Source organism: Impatiens glandulifera, chromosome 1 (genome assembly GCF_907164915.1).
Source record: "Impatiens glandulifera chromosome 1, dImpGla2.1, whole genome shotgun sequence".
NCBI classification, from domain to species: domain Eukaryota; kingdom Viridiplantae; phylum Streptophyta; class Magnoliopsida; order Ericales; family Balsaminaceae; genus Impatiens; species Impatiens glandulifera.
This window is the reverse complement of record NC_061862.1, coordinates 718,151-739,244: the sequence shown is the minus strand read 5'-3', so window position 1 is coordinate 739,244 and position 21,094 is coordinate 718,151. Positions and strand designations below refer to the sequence as shown.

General features: G+C 34.6%; 2 protein-coding genes across 2 annotated transcripts; both read left to right on the top strand.

The window, feature by feature from the left end:
- Positions 1 to 11,540: 11,540 nt before the first annotated feature.
- LOC124920775 (U1 small nuclear ribonucleoprotein 70 kDa-like) lies at positions 11,541 to 17,109 on the top strand. The gene is made up of 10 exons (XM_047461328.1): positions 11,541 to 11,792; positions 12,136 to 12,250; positions 12,338 to 12,417; positions 13,227 to 13,302; positions 13,387 to 13,451; positions 13,535 to 13,597; positions 14,733 to 14,814; positions 14,908 to 15,070; positions 16,038 to 16,112; positions 16,272 to 17,109. Exons 1-10 carry the CDS (start codon positions 11,721 to 11,723, stop codon positions 16,840 to 16,842), a joined length of 1,362 nt encoding a protein of 453 aa, XP_047317284.1. The 5' UTR covers positions 11,541 to 11,720; the 3' UTR covers positions 16,843 to 17,109.
- A 547-nt stretch (positions 17,110 to 17,656) lies between these two features.
- LOC124921865 (sulfite exporter TauE/SafE family protein 3-like) lies at positions 17,657 to 20,123 on the top strand. The gene is made up of 10 exons (XM_047462563.1): positions 17,657 to 17,979; positions 18,042 to 18,201; positions 18,271 to 18,471; positions 18,555 to 18,619; positions 18,693 to 18,732; positions 18,812 to 18,870; positions 18,939 to 19,025; positions 19,099 to 19,465; positions 19,540 to 19,680; positions 19,765 to 20,123. The coding sequence occupies exons 1-10, from the start codon at positions 17,770 to 17,772 to the stop codon at positions 19,845 to 19,847; spliced, it is 1,413 nt and encodes a 470-aa protein (XP_047318519.1). The 5' UTR covers positions 17,657 to 17,769; the 3' UTR covers positions 19,848 to 20,123.
- Positions 20,124 to 21,094: the final 971 nt, after the last annotated feature.

The following is a 21,094-nucleotide window of genomic DNA, read 5'->3' as shown; positions in this document are numbered from 1 at the left end:
TATCTTATTCTGCTTGGGACACATGGATTTCTTGAGGATGAAGTATATGAAGCTCTTACGGGTCTTTCAAAATTCTTTCAGATGTTGTGTTCGAAATCACTATTGAAAGTCGAATTGGAACAACTTTAGAATGATATTGTTGTAACACTATGCAAGTTAGAAAAAATATTGTTGCCTGCATTTTTTGACATTATGATACATTTTCCTGTTCATTTAGCATTGGGGGCTTTGATTGGAGGTCCGGTTCAATATAGATGGATGTATCTGATAAAACAATATATGAGAACTTTGAAAGATTATGTTCGAAATAAATGTCATCATGAAGCATTAATTAGTGAGAGTTATCTGGTAAATGAAAATATTAGTTTATGTGCTACGTATTTTTAAGATTCCTTAGTGCACATGTCACCCCATCCACCGAGTTCTCTTGCCATATTTTCATCTGTTGAGAAATTATCATTAAGGAGAACATACATTTACAAATCAGATGATCAATAATTGACTCATTCATATGTGTTAACAAATTGTGAAAAATCGAAGCCATTTTAATGGTATGAATGTTCTCAAGTTATTATATATGTATGAATGTTATAAAAAATTGATTATGTGTTCAATTTGAATATGTAGCGAGTATATCCAAGAATGCTCAAGTGATCGATGTGATGAAGAATATAACAAATGGTTCAAAAATAGAGTGATCTAACTATTGTGAAATTTTCTTTGACAATTTTTTCTTAAGACGATTCTATATCGTTATCTGTAAATTTTAAAGGTTTAGCAACTTTCAGACGAAAGCGAAAGAAGTATAGAACTACAAACGTTAGGAACCGGTCCCACACAATATGCGTCAACTTTTATTTGGTGTAAAGTAATGAATATAAATTCACCACTAGAAGACATGACCGTAAATTGAATAATGGGATTGGTTGTCATGACACGGAAATACAAAATTATTATGATGTGCTTACAGTAATTGAAATGCAATACCTTAGTGGTAAAAAAATTGTCGTATTTAAGTGCATTTAATATGATGTGCATTCCGGAGCTACAAGACTTTAAATTGATAAATACAAATTTGTTAGAATAAATCGTAAACGGAAGTCTCAATATCAAAATGAGCCGTTTATATTGGCAACCCAAGCAAAACTATATGCCAAAGACATTGGTAATAAATTCGGTTGGAATATTGTAACAAAGACAAATCCTAAACAGTCAAATGTATGATATTACTATTGTTCAATATCGTTCAAATGTTTAAATATTTCTTTCAGGTATAAATGACACATCCGAAGAGCTTTCAGTCAGGACTTTTGCAGTATTATATGCCAAAGAAAATAGTACTTGTTTTCAAGCAAAACAAGTACTATATGCCAAAGACATTGGTAATAAATTCGGTTGGGATATTGTAACAAAGACAAATCCTAAACAGTCAAATGTATGATATTACTATTGTTCAATATTGTTCAAATGTTTAAATATTTCTTTCAGGTATAAATGACACCTCCAAAGAGCTTTCAGTCAGGACTTTTGCAGTCACAACTCAAGTTCTTTAGAAATAAAAAATAAATACGTGTGACTCTTCATCGCATACTCTAGTATTGGAGGATCTTCCTAAGGATGTGAAAAATCTTGCTAAGTCTACACCAACCACTAATGAGGATGTGTAAAATCTTGATGAGCCCACACCATCCACTAATGAAGGCACAAATACAATATCTTCCAGCTCCTAGAGAAGACGAGGAAGCAACACGAACTTTGAATTGGCCAAATTGACGGCTAATGGAGAAAAAGTTAGGGTCAAATTCGACCAAATTGAAAGGAAGTCGTGTTGTAAAAATGGGGGTTTAAGGAGTCGACATTTGGGGGCCGTTGTTCGAGAGAATAATATTATTCCACATTGCACTGTCCATTGGCACTACCTCACCCCCACCACCTTAGATAATCTGTGACAGTCTGTCATCGTAAGTTAATCGTTTTTAATAGACATTTTCGTTTGAAATTAATCATTTGTATATTATAAACCGTTTTATTCAAGATAAATTTAATTCAGATGATATTGAGAGTTATCGAGACGAAGCCTTGCGACACATGAAGACGAGGTGAGAGGATTGTAGGTACGAATTAAATGCCAACAAGATAAGGAAGCACGATGAAAATGTGGACGCAATTAGGGCAGATAAGCCTAATAAAATGACCCAACAAGATTGAGAGTGACTGCTTAAAAACTATTATTTTACCGATAAATTTCAGGTTTCTTCTTTCAAATTTTGTACTTAATATAACATTTTTAATCTAACATTATATATTAATTGCAGAAACGAAGCGCTACTAGCATAGAAAACAAAATAAAATCAAAATATGCACATCGATCTACTATCAAATCATTTATACAACTGCATCGAGAAATGATAAAACTTATTTTTTAACTATTCTTTCAAATGAATTAAAATTGAACTTTACAATTTTAGAAAGTACAAGAAGGATCAACTCCAAGCTATGAAGATTTCTTTTTGGCGATTAAAACTAAAAAAGATAAAACTATTGATCCGCACGTACTGGAAAAAGTGGTAAGTATAAAATATGTTAATTTACATTTTATCTATTATTTGCATTAACATATTTTGTTGTAGGATGAACTAAGACATATGCGAGCTGAATGACTCGGCATTTCTAATGTAGATTTAGTTGAAGGAGTTTTTTGCCCTTAAGACAAGAGAAAAAATATTAGGATGGGATCAGTTTTAGCTTCCCAAGTTCGAGGCCAACACAGTCCAAAAAACAACTACGTTGGGAAAATGTGACAATGTAAGGAAGACTCGATGATATGGAAGAGAGGATGAGGGTGGAGAGAGTTGATATGGAAAACAGGTTGATGCGCAATGAAAGAGAGGATGAGGGTGCATCAATATATCCTACATTGTTTGTACAATTTACTAATATTGGCGATCAATCATTGGGTCAAGGGTCATCCACGACAATTCCACCCGTGCAGCCCCAACAACAAGACGACGATGATTCTGGGGAAGAAGCAAATTAAATAAGAAGTTCTGTTATGATTTTGGTTCAATTTCAAATGTTGGTGTAGTACTTTGATTATGTGTTTGTTTAAGAACTTTTGTTATAATTTTGGTTCAATTTCAAATGTTTGTGTATACTTTGATTATATGTTTGTTTAGGAACATTTGTTATGATTTTGGTTCAATTTAGGGGTTGGTTTATGGTTTAATTTTGGTTATGGTTTAATTTCGGTTTTATATTAGGTATTGTATTATTATTTAAATTTATATTTTTTATTATATAGTTATTATTGATTGGTTAATCAACTAATCAGTGCTTCTCCATAAGCTTATACCGATTGATTGAGTAACCAATCACTATAGACTTATGGAGAAACACCAATTGGTTGATTAACCAATCGATATATGCTTTTGTAGAATCACCGATTGGTTGAGTAGTCAATCAGTGCTTCTCTATAAGTCTGTATCGATTGGTTATTCCACCAATCGGTAAATTCTTATGGAGAAGCACCGATTGATCATTAACCAATCGGCGTTACTTAATAAGGTAACACCGAGAGAGCTTCTACCGATCAAGGCCGATTTGATTAAAACCAATCGGTATTAGCTTTATACCGATTGGTAATCAAGTTAATATTGATCGATATATGTTGTTTTTTACTAGTGAGTAACTTATCTGTCGAGTAGTGAAGTATCCATTCCTGAACTCGATTTTTATTCTACTACCTGACTCCGACCCTAAACCCGACTGGTTTCTCCATTTGTATTATTATCAATACCTTTAAAATGGTAATATTAAAATTTTAAAAATGTAAATAAAAATATTACTTCTTGTATAGTTAAGTTGTAAAATTTGAAAAATATAACATTTTATTGTTATTAGAGATTTGAAGTTGAACAAAAGTTAGAGAGAAGATTGAAGAAAGTTGAAATAAGGTTGAACTTGAAAACAAAAAATAAGAAAAGAGAAAAAACATTTTGTTATTAAAGAGAGTAAAGATTAAGAATCTTGAGAAAAATAAATAAAAATTGATGTTTGAAAGTGAAGTGTAAGTAAGTGTAAAATAAATAATATACTTAAATTATAATAACTGTCATAAAATTTGAAAAGTCATTTTAAACATTAAATATATAGATTGTGATTGTGGCAACCACGGCCTACGTGGAAAAAAAATAAAAAAATTAAACGCGCGCCTCTTCCTTTCAAACCCCAAGTCATTCTCCTTTTCTCCATTACGCTTCCCTAGCGCGATTATCTTCGTTCTACTTCAGCCTTCTAATCAAACCCTAACAGCCTTTAGTCCTTCTTCCTTCCTTCTACCTTCAGTTCGTCTTCCTTTCGCTTTTAGTTTGTCTTCCTTCCGTCTTTAGTTCTGACTTCTCCATCGCCCGCAAGCTCCGTTCTCGGTTCTCCATTCTCCTTTCTTCCCATTCGATTTTTGTTCCTCGTTCCGTGCACTTCAAAATGGTAAAGTCATCATTCTTTACTTCAGTGCTGAAAACCTAGGATTCAATGGTAGTCTAACTTGCGATTCTGTTATTGTAGGATTTATAAACAAATGGTCATCTATGATGCTGAGAAGAACAAAACTAATATAACTGCAAAGAAAAATAAATCGAAGAAGACATGAGAGAAGAATAAGACAGTTTCGCAAGTTGAAAGGTAGCAACTTATAATTCCTCTTATTGTTATGATTTCATATTAAACTGAATGCTAAAATATTTTTTGTTTGCAGTGTTAAGATATATAAGAGAAAGACAGTGAATAGGAAGTCAATCAATGTTGAAAGGTAATTGTGTTGTCATATTTTCTAACCATGTTGTCACATTATATAAACTACGTTGTTATAAACATGAAAATTTGACTTACTCTATTTTTAAAATAATATTATTATGTTTAATAATATTAAAATAACATTTTGGATTTTTATATTCAAAATAACTTAAGGAAGGATTAAAACATAATTAAGTATTAATTATTGTGATAATTAAACTTTAATTAAGAAAATTTTCCAAAATTTCAAAAATAATTCGAGGATAAAATATTGTATGTATTTTACCCAAATTAGACCAAGGAAGGGCTAAAAAATATTTAACTATGATTTATATGTTTAATTCATACTTAAACCAATTAAATAAAATAGCCCCAAAATACCAAAATACCAAAAATAAAATAAAATATGATCATAATTGTTATTATAATTCTAAAATATTTTTTGTGGAGTTTTTGGTGAAGAAACGAATTTAAAAGGAGTTAAAAATCGATTTTTTATAAACTTTTAAATAAAAATAAAATCTGATAATCATATATAGCTGAAATTATGTGTAATCTCTACAACAGGATTCTAGACCATCAGATGAGTTTAGACGCTCTCATATAGTCGGATGTGGCGGAGCCACGTGCGCGCGCTCACATTGAATCAACTAACGGGACAAACTAACCTCATTAGTCTAACCGCTGACGGAACTCGGCGTCCCGTTACCCGAAACAACGTTGTTTGGCTCGTCTCCTTCACTGAAATCGCGACCTCGCCGACGTCCAACCTTCCAAAAGCTCTAGCTTCCTCCATAGACGATCAAATCTATTGATTTTTTTGGCCACGTGACCCCCTCGCCAGCGCCTACGTTTCCCTCTTATCCTCCAGCCTGATCCCGCTGTAGATAAGGCAACCAACTGTCGAATAGGATTTTAGGGATAAGCTCGCCGAAGGTTAAAATTATCTCAAATTAACACTCCTCAACCGACCTTCTCATACTATAAATACCCCTACCATTTCACTACCAAATCATCAAACAATAACCATCAATCACCGGATTTCATCACCTGAAATCAAGCTTTGAAGATTCCGGCGAACTGATTTTTGTCAAAAACCTGTTTCGACTATCCAAGCTTCAATCCAGGCTCTTGAATAGTTTCCAACACACCCAAGAGTGTTCTCCCACTGTTGGTATGCATCCATATCGTTTGTATCACGATTTGTGAGTGAAAATTTTATTTATTTTTTCAATTTTTCTTGTTTATTCGGTTTGATCTTGTTCTTAACGTTGATTATAGAATTTCTTTATTGAGAGTCATTCTATACATCACATATGCTTTCTATTGAAAGAAATTGGATCAAATCCATATGAATCAAAATTTTCAGAAAATCAAACTTGAAAACTGGATTTTTTTTTAAAATCTTATGTTCTTGAGTTTAATTCGAATTTTTTGATTCAATTAGTTGTTATGCATGTTTGTAAATATGTTTGAATGATTTCCAAACATCTTTAATCATGTTTTGATCAAACTGAAATTTTAGAAAAAAACATAAAAATTTGGATTTTTGAAATTTTGTGTTCTTACTTTTAGTATGGATTTGTTGATCCAATTAGTTATTATACATGATTTTTTATATGTTAGAATGAATTCTAAGCAACTGTTTCATCACTTTGATCATATTTGATCAAATTGAGTTTTTGAAAAAAAAATTGAATTTTGATTTAATATTTAAAAAATATTTTAATGATCTATGATGTTCTTGTTTTGGTTTAGATCAACTATATTCATTATTTCAAAGCTAATGAAACAAAAATCAGGCCTTGAAATGGCCTAATTTAAAAAGATCCTAAAATTTGACCTAGAAATGCTGTTTTAAAATTGATCATTATAAGGGCTTCAGAATCGTAATTTATATTAGGCTTTTGTTCTTCATGATCATATGAACTTACTGTAGTTTATGAATCATGATTTCATGATCCCAATCAAAAGTTATGGATTTCTAAAATTTTGGACCAAAATAAGAACACCCGATCCTAACATTTTAGCCTAGGACCGAAAAAACAGAGCAAGGACCGTGGGTTAGGACCGGTGATTCTCTACCAGGACCGTAGAACAGGACCGATGATTTTCTTCCAGGACCGTAGAGCACGACCGGTGTTCTTCAGCTAGGACCGTGGAGCAGGACCGACGTTCTTCAGCTAGGACCGTGGGGCAAGATCGGTGCTCTTCAACTAGGACCGTGGAGTAGGACCAATGTTCTTCCGCCAGGACCGATGGCTAGTGTTATGCCCATGTGCATCTTTTCATGTTATAGGAGGCTAATTAGTGGCAATGACATATTATTTGAGTTTTTCACCCTTATTTGATCACAAATAAATTATACTTAGAGTTTTTTATTGAAACAAATAATTAATGGATCTGATATTACAATTAGGATCACGAATATAAATTTTACTTGTCAATTATATGTGTGAAACAACATGTAGAAGGGACTCACCATAGAATTAGGATATATAATGATTAAATCCATTAGAAGTATTCCCTCTCTTGGTCAATAAGAATTAAACCCACACTTGGCAGCTAATAACAAAAACACTTTGCACTTTAATAACTCTCCACTACACACTCACTTGCACAGATTGCATGCCCTCCACCTAGCATACTGGCTCATTAGACCACCTTACACCCCATTACCATTATTCATTAGAAAAATTCAGTTCCCTCTCAGAAAGACTTAGAAGAAATTCTCTAAAGAAGTCTTTTAAAACAGCCAACAATTAGGAATCCTTGAAGAACAACGAGGCCTAGCAGCCTTGATGGAAAACAAGCATCTAGCAGCTTAGGAAGGACAAACAGCCTTAGCAAAGACCATTTTTTTAGCCAATTTCGAAATTAAGGAAAACTCTTTCCAAACCCAATTTTAAAACCCACATACAATTATGTATTTAATGTATTTTCTGTATAATCTGCATATATATTTGAATAGCATGATTTTATGACATAACATGGTTTTATTGACAAGCATGAATGATAAACAAACTATTTTTCTCAAATATGATAATGTTTACCAAATGATGAATCCCAAACCCTTATGATTTATACATATATGGTGACCTATTATTGATGAACAAGAATTGACGGAAATGAGAGGAGGCTGGCCATGATGAGCTCTAGTCAGCTGAATCAAAAATACTGGCTGATTATTATGGGACCAGAGTTTATAAGATAGCTTTAGTTACTACTGTCCAAACTGAAAGATGGTCCAAATAGGTCAAGGGCTTTTAGGAATGGACTCCTAATTGTGCTTAGCCAAATTACGGCTCAAAAAGATTCCTTGTATTCAGGTTCACTCTAAATGGTCTAGGGTCAAAATACGGCTCAAGATTTAACTGTACAGACACCATGATATCATTTCTCTAAACATGTCTTTGATGTTTATAAACATATTATTTTCTTTTTAAATGATGAACATTTTTTATGCACATGTACCCTTTTAAAAGCAAAGCATTCCAACATGTTTTAAATACTTATTTGTTTGCTGAGTCACTAGACTCACTATGCTTGTGTGGTGTATGTACACATCCATAGATAGTATGCATTTGAAGGATTGAGTCTTGGAGGGGAGTAATTTGATAGAAATGAGTGTGGAAGGAGAGACCAAGACTGATGGGCTTAACTTGTCTTTTTGTATATTCACTTAGCTTATATTTTTGGATCTTTACTTGAATGTCTAATGGAGAATGTATATAAGACTTGCATGGTATCATGCCAGAAATGATGTGGTTCTGTGTATGTTTTGGGCTGTCAAATGAAGTCTGCACATAATAGACTTGTATAGTAAGAATGATCTATCTTCTTTTGGTTGTTAAAGTGAAGCATGTGCATAAGACTTGTATAGAATCATGATAGTTGTGATGGAATTTAGCTTATCTTGTTATTGCTTTTTTTTGGCTGTATTGAGAAGCATGTATATATGAATTATATGTTAAACATGACCAGTATTATATGGCTTCCGCTAATGATATCAATGTTAATAGATCTAACTGTTTGAGTATGTATATGTTCCTTTTCATACCTATTAGTAGTTATAATATATGAGTAGGGATGTTTCAATGTAGTTATAATATATTAGTAAAGATGTTTCAGCTAGGACCGCGCACTCTAACCTTAGGACCGAGGGCTAGGACCGAGCACTCTAACCTTAGAACCGAGGACTAGGACCGATAAACCTAACCATAGGACCGAGGACTAGGACCGAGCTTCTTAACCCTAGACCTCACTTAGCCTAGGACTGATAAACTTAACCCTAGGACCGAGCCCTCACTTGACTTAGGACCGATAAACTTGACCCTAACCCTATACCTAGGACCGATAGCTACATAACCCTAGGACCGAGCACCTAGACCAGTAGACTTGACCTAGGATCGAGCCTCCTAGTCTCTAACCGAGCCACCCGAGTTGGGGACCAAGCCTCCCGAGCCCAAGACCGAGCTCTCCATTCCCTTGACCCATAAGACCGAGCTAGGGTCCGAACCCCACTTGTCTTGACCAAGCCTGACCGAGCCTAGATCGGTCAAACTGAACCCATACCCTAAGATTCCGGTCCTAAGGCTTGTTTAGTTCCACTTTTCAAAATCCAAAATTATTTTTGTAATTTTGCAATCCAAACTTATTTTCAAATAATCCCGAAAGGTCAGAAAATGATATTTTATATTTTCAGAATATTTCCTAAAACCAATGTTTTGGATAAATGACCCGTTTTGAATTTTTTTTAAATTCTGACATTCTCCTATGATATTTTCAGGTTTTGTTAAATCTGAACATCGACACAACAAATACACACCTCTTTTAAATAATTTTGTACAATTATTTAAAGCGTATTCTCATTTAGGACCCCTGGACTACTAATTAAAGATAAAGAATATTATAATTAGATTTATAGAAGCCAACTCTGTTTATTTTAGAAGAATTTTAAAAACCGTCCTTAGGCAGACGTAGATGACTTAGCGCGAAATCCCTTTCCCGAGCGTAAACAGACAACGGACCACTTTTTTTCAGAAACTCTGGTATAAATACGTTTGCACACGTATCATTTTATTGATTTTCATAAAATCTTTTGGCGACTTTAATTTTCAAATAAATAATCTTTAAATTGATTATGTTTAATTAATTTAAATCGGATTCAGGTTAAATTGTCATTTAGCCTCCTAAATTATTTAAAATTTGAACAAATGATTAATTATTTTTACATATTAATTTCTTACCGTTCTAGGTATTTTCAAAAATCTTTTAAAAACTAAATGTTTTATTTTAAAAGATGTCTATCACGCAAACCAAGGTTGAAACGCATCGAACTTCGAGCTTTCTCGCTGTAGTCCCTCCATATTTCCACGTGTCTCTTGACACGTGATAAGATATGAAACGGGATATAGACCTGGGGTTACCTTTACAGTTGTCATATTTTGTCACAGTTTTGTCATGTTTATAATATATATTCATTGTTTTTTCATAATTACAAGTTTGACAAGAGGAAGTGTGAACCTTGTCAGACTTCCTTTTGTTAGATTCCTTGACACGACAAAATATAAGTATAATTATGACAAATAATGGATACAACATGAGCTGAATTATAAACATGACAATGCTCTAATAGAATATGACAACGCAGTTCATATAATATGACAATGCAATTAAAAAAATATGACAGCACAATTACCTTTCAATATTGTCTCAATATTGTCTGACTTCCTCTTCATTGTCTTCCTCTTATATACCTTAACACTGTAAACAAAAGAGATTCCAATATTCAGTTTAATTAAAAGTTATAACATTAAGAGGAATCATAATTTGCTACCTTTCAACTTGCGAAACTTTCTTATTCTTCTTCGCTGTCTTCTTCGATTCGTTTTTCTTTGCATTAACTTTGTTCTTCTCTACATCATAGATGACCATTTGTTTATCTGAATCCTAAAATAATAGAGTCGGAAGTTAGACTACAATGTCACATTGAATTGTAGGTGTTCAGTACTCAAGTAAAAAATGATGAGTTTACCATTTTGAAGTGCGTGAACATAGAACGAAAATCGAAAGGAGAGAAAGGAGAACCAAGAACCGAGAACGGAGTTTGCGGGCGACGGAGAAGTCGAAATTGAAGGCTGGAGGAAGGAAGATAAACGGAAGCTTGCGGGCGACGAAGAAGTCGAAACTCAAGGCGGAAGGAAGACGAACTAAAGGCGGAAGGAACAAAGACTGAAGGCTGTTAGGGTTTGATCGCGCGACTGAAGCGGAACGAAGATAATCGCGCTAGGACGGAAGTTGAAGCGACAAGAATAAGGGCGTAATGGAGAAAGGGGAATGACTTAGGGTTTGAAAGGAAGAAGCGCACGTTTAATTTTTTTTCCACGCTATCGTGCCATGTAGGCAGTCGCTGCCCCAGTCGCGATCTGTATCATTTCTCTTATTATTAATATATTCATATTTCAAGTTTTAGTCTATTACATTCTCGAACTTGAACGAACTACGAACTAAATAACCATTTTTATTCTCTTTGTCAACCCGAAAATAAAACTTGAACCTCGGGTATCCATATCCATCCTATCCTAACCTTTTAAAAAGTAATAATATATACATTTCAGGTCGTTAAGATAAAAGACATTTCGAAAAGTATCTTAAGAAAGAATGAAGTTCATTTAATTTCAAAACGACACACCAGAAAGTGTTCAACTAAAAAGTAAAAAAATATATAAAAAAAAAGAGAGAACAAGAAAACCCTAAATGCTAGATCCTGGTTTCATATTTTAAGCGAGCTTCTTCTTCTCTCCAGTCCTCCCGTTGAAGCCGCGATCTGTGGAGGTCCATGAGATCCTCTCCGTCCGACGTCTTTCCTACCGATTAACAAGTCAAGAAGAAGAAGAAGAAGCTGAACTACTCCTAATATCGAAAACATGGAAGGCTACGCCGGCGCGCCAGTCCGCCCCAAGGTGCAGAACCGCACAAATGTCATGCAGCTAAAACTGGTAATTCTCCCCAACTCTTTCCGTATTATAATTTGTGTGTGCTCCATCTCTTTACATACGCTCTTTGCTTCTTGTTCGATTTCTTGTTCGATTTCTTGTATGGAGTATGCTGGTTTAGCTGATATGTAATATCATTTGAGCAGTTTGATTCTGTTGAATGATACACGGTAGCTTATCTTACACTGTTATGACAAAAATACACACCTGTTACATTCGTTGATAGTTGCTGGCCATGATATTCTCGATATCTTGCTAAAGCCACTAAAATGTTAGGATTACTTTCCATGTGCACTGGACCATCAAGGAATTTTCAATGAAACTGAACAAATTTGTCTAAATGCAGATTGGACAAACTCATCCTACTGGTTTGACACCAAATATCTTGAAATTGTTCGAGGCTCGACCACCATTGGATTATAAGCCACCTCCAGAGAAGAGAAAATGTCTCCCTTACACTGGTGTTTATCTTCCTAAGCTGGATTAACATCTATTTGATCTTCTTTCTTATCTTCGTGATAATTCTGATATGCATACTTTGGTGTAAGGAATGGCTCAATTTGTGTGTCTCTTTGCTGAGAAAGATGATCCAGAGTATCAACCTCCCATCGAGAAGTCCGAGACTCCTGTAAGTTGCATTATTTGTTTGATTGTATAGGCCTTTGGTTTTGACTTACTGTTAACCTGTATTATTTACATTTTAGGGTCTTATTCATTGCATGCCTTGAGAGTTCATGTGCTTCGTCCTGATATTATTCTATTTACACAAATTGTTGGGTCCACCTTCCCTGTGCGGATGGGGGAGTTTGTTAGAAGATAGCAGCATCCTTATTTACTTCTAAAAAAAATCTCTGCAGTTCCTACTTTCTTAACAAATTGATAGGCCTCCCATTGTGATCATGGAGGTCATTCCCATTGAACTTCGTACTTATTAGAATTGGGGCTATTTTCATTAGTATTTATTAGTTTTGAGATGTTGACATTCTTATACATTTCTTATAAGTTATATGTATTGCATCACCAAATAACCTGGTAGGCACAAAGTTGTGGTGGGGGTCATATCCTAAAGAAATAACGTTTGAAATGGGACAACTGGTATCTAATGTTAGATAGAGATCTTGTGAAGGAAAGATGTAATGCTGTATTAAATCTTCTGAGGGTTTTCTTGTTCGGGACTTTGTTTTGGGTTGTTTGATCTGAATTTGTTAGTTGAGCAAGTTGATTATTTATATGAAGTTTACTTGAATGCTCCTATTTTATATGACATTTTAGTTGATAATATTGTTGATATGGATAACTTTACAGTGATTCAGTTCCTGAAAATGCTAAAAATGGTTAGCCAGTGTGGCCTATTTATTCTTGGAATATCTTGGATGCTAATGTCCGCTCTTAAATACATATGTATATTGAAACTTTTGTTGAAACATAATATTTCAGGCCCAACGAAAGGACAGAATTCACAAGTTACGGCTAGAGGAAGGTGCAAGAAAGGCTACAGAGGAATTTGAGAAATGTGGGATCACTCTATTTTTTTGAAAGAATGATATGAGATACTACGAGTATAATATTCTCTTACTCAATACTGAATTATTTGTAGATGATCCACAAAATGACCCAAATATTTCTGGCGATCCATACAAGACATTATTTGTTGCTAAGCTGGTTGGTGATGTTGCCTATGTGTTCATAATTTTTTTAAGTTTGTGTGTACACGCTGACAAGATTATGTATATTTCTTCTTGTAGAACTATGATACAACTGAGCGTAATCTGAAAAGGGAATTTGAGGCTTATGGGTCCATCAAGCGGGTAGGTACTAGAAAATCCCAGGGGGTGGTCCTATTATTGACTTTTGGTTTTGTCAGGGATCTGTTGCCAGTACATCCACTCTGTTTCCTTTCTTTTCTTCTTAAAGTAATAAAATTAGCTTCATGCTTTGGAGTGTTTCTTCTATCCATGTATTCTTTTAATAGGAAAATGCAAATTCTTGCTAGCCAACCTTCAGTTATGCCTGAATGAATTATCATACAGGTTGTTATTATAATTTTACATGAAGATATTTTATATCCTGAAGTAGCATCACTAGATCATGTTTGAGCTGAAAGGTTTTCTTGTACATGACATTGTTCCTTTTCCAACTTATTTCACCCTCGTCATTTCTTTTAAATAGTGCACGAATTATGTTTTCACAAGGTAAAAACATAAGTTCAAATAAGAAAATCACTTTATAACTATTATAATCCAAATTGAAAATAAACCTCTTAGTTTAGGTGCTGTTAGGAGTATCAATTTGCAAGCAATATGCCTGGTAAGGGGACATTTATTTTGTTCCAAAGTAATTTTCACTTGACTTTACTTTTCTGTGCAACCTATAACTGTTGAATGACTGCTTCATCTTGTGTGGCACTATCAAAAGAATATTAAGATTCAGCCTTGATCCATTGAGCTTTTGGCCTTTATTTTCGAGCAAGAAAAGCAGATGGACAACCTTTTACTGCAATAGGTAAATTGATAGGGAGTATTGGTACCACTTTCTCTTTTATTTATTTTGTCTTAAAGGGCTGTCAAGTGTTTCTTCTGTTGAAAAAGGTACATTGTATACCATTTTTCCCTCAGAAAACTGTTTCCATATTGGATGTATATGAAAATCCCTATTGGTAAGGGGAGTTTAGTGTGTTCCACAATGGCTAATTGCCCTTGAACATCAGTTTTCTGCAAACCTAGCTGTAGTTGGTGATGCGTCTGGCCTATGGAGCTCTATGATTTAAGGTGAGCATGGCTTAACAGGCATAGTGCCTAAATGCCGTGCCATTTGGGATTCTTTTACTGTAGTTTGACTAAATTCTTCACGATGATATATTGAAGTATCATTCGCAAGTTTATGTTGCTTGCTAATATAACTGATATTTGTAGGTAGCCTTATGATTTATTGTTTCTATTTCAGGTTCGACTAGTTGCAGACAAAGTAACAAATAAACCTAGGGGATATGCATTCATAGAGTATGTGCACACAAGAGACATGAAAGGTCTGCCTGTAATTTGTATAGATCGATGTTATATTTTATATGTGCGTGTTTATTTCTTTTCCTGACTCCTAGCCCTACATGTGTTTCCTATAGCTGCATATAAACAAGCTGATGGAACAAAGATTGATAACAGAAGAGTGCTTGTCGATGTTGAACGAGGTAGAACAGTTCCAAACTGGAAGCCTCGTCGACTTGGTGGGGGTCTAGGAACCACCAGGATTGGAGGTGAAGATGTAAATCACAAACAATTGGGGAGGTAATTGATTAGGATGCCTTTTACTTTCACAAGCCTCTTTAGAAACTCTATGTGAATTTTAGTAGTTCCTTATATGTTTCCTTCTCAATGTATTTGCTGAACAACTTTAGTTAAATTTTGAAGAGGGAAGAATGCAATGATGGTTGTATATCTAATAGAGTTTGCATCCACTACCTATAACATGTAGACAATAGGAGATCTTTTAATCTGCATAACTTTTATAATTTTCTTCACTCTCATTTTCTGAAATTTTACTAGGCTCCCCCTAATTTCATTGTGTTAGCTGAACTGCTATTAAACATGCAATCATGCATATATGATGAATGATTTTGAAATATGTCCTGTATCAGAAGATTCATTACATTTTTTTTTCTTGCTTTGTTTTCCCCTTCCCCCTTCCCCCTTTCTAATCCTTTTAATAAAAAAGTTGGCCTTTTTCAGAAAAAGAAAAGATGTGAATTAGGAACTTGTGATGTGAATTTTAACTATTTAATGAATAGGAGTTCTTATCCAGCAATACACTTCCCTTTGATTGATTACTGATTACTTTCAATGTGAATAAAAATCTTAGCATTGACTAAAATATGAGCTACATGGCTCTCTTTTTTCCATGAACTCAGGGAGCACTTGACATCTTCAGATTTCTTTTGTTTGTTACTTTACTATAGATCAATGCATAGGTTCTGGATGGAATACCTTTTATCCTGTTTCTCGATTGTATACTTTTACTACATCGGATATTGTGAGTTTTTAGAGAGAGAGATATGGTGAGGGATTTTAAAGTCCTCTGATCTTTTTTATATAAATTAAGAGAGTACGTTTATATACTAAAAAATACTAAATACTAGTGGGTTGTTACCATTGTCTAGTTTAGTTTGACTATTTCCACCGATATTGTATTGTTTTTCTGGTTAATTGCTATATTTATGAACAGTTTTACTGATTTGCCTGTTTCTCACAATATCAGAGAGCAACTGCAATCTGGAGGGCCACCAAGATCAGAGGAGCCACCAAGGGCACGCGATGATCGTCATGCAGACCGGTAATACTACATACACCTTTGGTGCTTTCATTTGAATTCTTAGTTTTGAATTGTTAAACAAACAAAAGAATTGGAATTATACCTCTCCCAAACACAGTTAGTGTTTTTTGAATCTGAATTTCAGTTGAATGATTGTGATGTTCACCCCATCATGTGTAGGGAAAAATCCCGTGAAAAGGGAAGAGATAGAGAGGGTGATAGGGAGAAATCTCGTGAGCGATCTTATGAGAAGCCAAAGGATCGTGATCATAGGGGGGAGGAAAAGCATCGCAGAGATCGCGATACGACAAGAGAAAGAGAAAGAGGCCGTGATCGTGACCGAGATGGCCGCCACCGAGACAGGGGTAGGGACAGGGAACGAGATAGACGAAGTTACGAAGTTGAAGATCCGAACGGTGACAGAAGAGGGCGTTCACGTGACAGGGAGTATGACTACAATAATAATAATCATCAAGATGATGAACCAGATAGGCATCGCTACAAGGAAAGAAGCTATGATCGTGATGAACCGGAGGAAGAAGTGGATGGATTGTATGAACGTGAACGTCGTCGACGACACCATAGGCACTACGAAGAAGACGACTATGAAAAATCAGACAATCATAATGATGAGCGTGGTGGTGCGCGATATGAACAACAACAAGAACAAATTGACGAGGACAAATACCAAAATGGAGGAAGCTATGGCCACCGTTCTGAGAGGCCAACTACTCGCCAATATGACGATTAGGTGAATGAGAATAATTCTACATTTCCATAATAGACTACCAATATCCAAAGAAAAGACATATCTTGTTATTTGTTCAAATAATAACTAGACTGGTCCTCCTTCATTTTTGTTTTTTTATAGCTATATATATATATATATGATAACTCTCAAGTCTAGTTTGAAACTTCTTGTTGTTGAGTATGAATGATAAAAACATTCTATTTTGGTGAGTATTGTCTTAAATTTTTATCCCAAATTGTAAACAATAAAAATATGTTTTTCATTTGATTTCTTTAGGTGACAGAATGAAAGTACAATATTACATTATTAATTAGAAGGAAGCTTCATATATATATATATATCTGATTATAAGACAAAAGAAATGAAGCTTCCTTCTAATTAGAGAATCTGTGGAAATCATACACAATCCATGAATTGGAATTGCAGATCTTAGACTTATTAAGAAGAAGATTGTCCTCATTCTTTCTCTTTCCTCAGGAACAGAAATTCTCCAAATACAAAATAGTTTGAAAAATATAATTTATTATCTTATCATCATCATCATCCCCCCAAAAGGAATAATAATGTGAGTCAGTTTCTTTAGGAAGTTTCTAAGTTGAAGACAAAAGAAATAATGTATAATTCTCATGAAAGCTCATCATTTTGATCTTGAAGAAGAAGATAGCAGCAGCTGGGCAATCTAATTTTCTTACTAAAATAAAATTAAAGAAGAAGAAGAAAACAAGAGAGGAAGCAAAAGCAGGGAATGTTTTTGTACATTAGTGTTACCCATTTTTGTTAGTGTTATTATAAATGTACAGAAAATGGAAAGAAAGCTTCATGATTCTCTATCCCTTCCACCATTAATTAGTTTCTCTATCTTTTGGGATTCACTCCCAAAAGAGAAACAATCTTTAATTTGTTTGAGATAATAGTGAATCTCAAAGGATGGCCAAAACTATTGCAGCAGCAGCAGCATCAGCATTTCTTGTCTGCTGTTTTCTCTTGATTCAAAGCTGTTTAGGTGGGACAGATAGACTCAAAAGCCTAGAACATGACCAGATTCATGTTGACAAGGAAATGGAACCAGGATTTGGAGTGAAGCTGTTACATTTCTTTTGGCAGATTGGAAAATCTTCTTACCAACCTGTCTGGCCTGTAAGTAGAAAATATTTTAGCATATACAAATTTCAATCTTTAACTCCAATCTTTATGATCAGGAAATTGAGTTCAGTTGGAGATTAGTTGTCGGATCGCTAGTGGGATTTCTTGGCGCAGCCTTAGGGAGTGTTGGTGGGGTTGGAGGCGGTGGAATTTTTGTTCCTATGCTTGCTCTAATCATTGGCTTTGATCCCAAGTCTTCAACAGCCATTTCCAAATGTTAGTTATTTAATTAAATTCTTCCAACAGCTATTTCCCAATGTTACTCTTGACAAGTTTTTATTATAGGTATGATCATGGGAGCTGCAGGATCAACAGTTTATTACAATCTAAGGCTAAGGCACCCGACACTTGATATCCCACTCATAGACTACGATCTCGCTTTGCTTTTCCAACCCATGCTTATGTTGGGTATAAGCATCGGAGTCGCCTTTAATGTCATGTTTGCCGATTGGATGGTCACCGTTCTGCTTATATTCCTATTTGTGGGTGAGGAATATAAAAAATACTCATATCACTCCAATGAAAATTTATATATACTCTTCCATAACTAAATGAATCTAAATTGATAGCAACATCAACCAAGGCTATATTAAGGGGAGTTGATACATGGAAGAAAGAGACCAAGACTATGAAGGTTCTTCTTTCAGCTTAAAACTAGTAGTTAAATCTTCTCTTCAATTTACAATTTTTTACATTTCATATTTCAGGAAGCAGAGAAGCTACTGTACTCTGAATCAAAACCATTAGGTGGGTGTTTCTGAATTTGAAGCTCACTTTACAAATAAATTGATTACTGACATGGAAAAATGCATCATTATGATAATAGATGGTTCTGAAGTGGAATACAAGCCATTGCCAAGTGGCCCAATTGCCACAACAGACAAGGTAATTGTTTTTGGTTTTGAAATCATTTGCTCAAAGGTAAAAAGAATTAACCAAATCTCTTGAATTAGGTTCATATGTTCCAGAATATTTACTGGAAAGAGGTGTCATTACTTGTCTACGTCTGGATAGGTTTCCTTGCTGTTCAGATTATGAAGGTAACCAATTAGAACTAGAATAGGGAGAATAATCTTGTTTCATCATAACTAACATTTAAAAAATCTGGTGCAGACATACACACCCACATGCTCGACCAAGTATTGGATCCTAAATGCATTGCAGGTGCCTATTGCTGCTTCTGTAACATTCTACGAGGCATCGAGTCTGTACAAAGGGAAAAGGGTAATTGCGTCAAAGGGAAAGGAAATCACGACATGGAAGCCCCATCTTCTGTTTCTATACTGTTGCATTGGGATGCTAGCAGGAGTTGTAGGTGGTTTGCTTGGATTGGGAGGAGGCTTCATTTTAGGGCCACTTTTTCTTGAATTGGGAATCCCTCCTCAAGTGGCAAGTGCCACTTCAACTTTTGCCATGGTCTTCTCTTCCTCTATGTCCGTTGTGCAATACTACATTCTCAAGCGTTTTCCAGTTCCTTACGGTAATTAAGCGTGCCATTGCAATAATAAAAGGGTCTATCTGTCTTGTTAATTAATTCAAAAATGAAACTTGCAGCTGGTTACTTTGTTGCGGTGGCTACGGTTGCTGCTTTCACCGGTCAGTATGTAGTCAGGAAGATCATAGCAGTACTGGGAAGAACATCCATAATCATCTTCATCCTTGCCTTCACAATCCTCGTGAGCGCTGTTTGTTTAGGTAAGTACTAATTAACATAACACATTCATTCTATCATGACCAAACAAAGAAATCTTAAATCTTTTGTGAATTCATTCTCCTCAGGGGGAGTGGGTATAAAAGACATGGTGGAGAAGCTGCAAAACCAAGAGTACATGGGCTTCGAGGATCTCTGCAACTACTCCTAGATCTCTTTCAAACAAAAAGAATAAGCTTTTCCAAAGTATCTTGCTGATTTTTTTTCCCTTCTGTATTGTTCGTTCAATTCATTGTACCAAAATGTTCAAAAACATTAAAGTTGTTGTCTTTCGGCAGGGGGATTCGGTTAATGTACAAAAGTTTGGCATAAAATTAACTTCTGCAATGTATTGGCAGACATTCCATAGGATTTTTCTTTTTTATGTGGGGGCTTGTCCTCACAGTTCACCGTCAATCCTCTTCTTAATAATAATTAACTTACAATATTGAAGTCTGCATAAGATTTTTCTTCTGGTTTCATTTTGGATTGGTAAAAAACAGTGGAAAATGAATCATTGATGACTTACCTCAGTACAGAGTTAAATTGTGCATGTTTGTAGATACAATTATGGGCATGAATGGAAGCAGACTTTTAAAGAAATCAGGAGAATTTGCACTAACATTTGCCATCTATTAATTATTTTTAATGAAACATCTACATGTATGGAGAGGAACATAGACTAAAAACAGGTAATTTCTAAAGAGTTAATTTGAGAAGGAGAAGTTTTGTATTAATGGAAATTTAACAACTAAGAGAAATTAGCATATTCTTACAAACTGGAGATAATAGTTTTGTTGAAGTTTAAGTGAAACTTCGGTTATTTTTCCTTATTTTTAGCGTAGTAAGGTGGTTTCTAAAAGAATTTTTAGTAGATCATGTCCATATATTTTCTTATTTTTTAGTTTCACTATCTAGTCATTTAGTAGTATTTGAATGATTTCAGCATAATAAAAAATATCACGTTTTCCTTTCCATCTCTTTTCTATTTTAAGAAAGTATTATAGTTTAAAATAACCAACAAAATTGGTATCAGAGCACCACCTGTGTTCAATGGTAACAATTACCATGTATGGGTTACTCAAATGGAGGCTCATCGGAGACAATTGATCTCTAGAAAGTTGTTGAAGAGGAGTTTGTAGTGCCGGAATTACAGTTAATCCAACATTTGCATAGATAAAGAATCACAAGGAGAATAAGACAGGGAAGTCGAAGGCAAGGGCTACTCTGTTTGATGATGTGTCAACTGAAATTTTCATCAGGATAAAACCATAAGTCAGCATTTAAGGTCTAACATTTAAATGGATGTAGGTCCTTAATTTAATTAGAGAATTCAAGATGGTGAAGATGAAGGATTCAGAGACCATCAAGGAGTACTCTAACAAGTGTTGGTCGGTTACTCGAAAAAGGTTTAAAAGT

What these genes read in the sequence shown, in the direction of transcription:
- LOC124920775 (XM_047461328.1), top strand. Translation starts at nt 11,721, where the DNA reads ATGGAAGGCTACGCCGGCGCGCCAGTCCGCCCCAAGGTGCAGAACCGC. An exon ending in TCGAGAAGTCCGAGACTCCT is followed by an intron (nt 12,418 to 13,226) that starts GTAAGTTGCATT and finishes ATAATATTTCAG; the next exon opens with GCCCAACGAAAGGACAGAAT. An exon ending in TACAGAGGAATTTGAGAAAT is followed by an intron (nt 13,303 to 13,386) that starts GTGGGATCACTC and finishes AATTATTTGTAG; the next exon opens with ATGATCCACAAAATGACCCA.
- LOC124921865 (XM_047462563.1), top strand. Translation starts at nt 17,770, where the DNA reads ATGGCCAAAACTATTGCAGCAGCAGCAGCATCAGCATTTCTTGTCTGC. An exon ending in CAATTGCCACAACAGACAAG is followed by an intron (nt 18,871 to 18,938) that starts GTAATTGTTTTT and finishes CTCTTGAATTAG; the next exon opens with GTTCATATGTTCCAGAATAT. An exon ending in GCGTTTTCCAGTTCCTTACG is followed by an intron (nt 19,466 to 19,539) that starts GTAATTAAGCGT and finishes TGAAACTTGCAG; the next exon opens with CTGGTTACTTTGTTGCGGTG.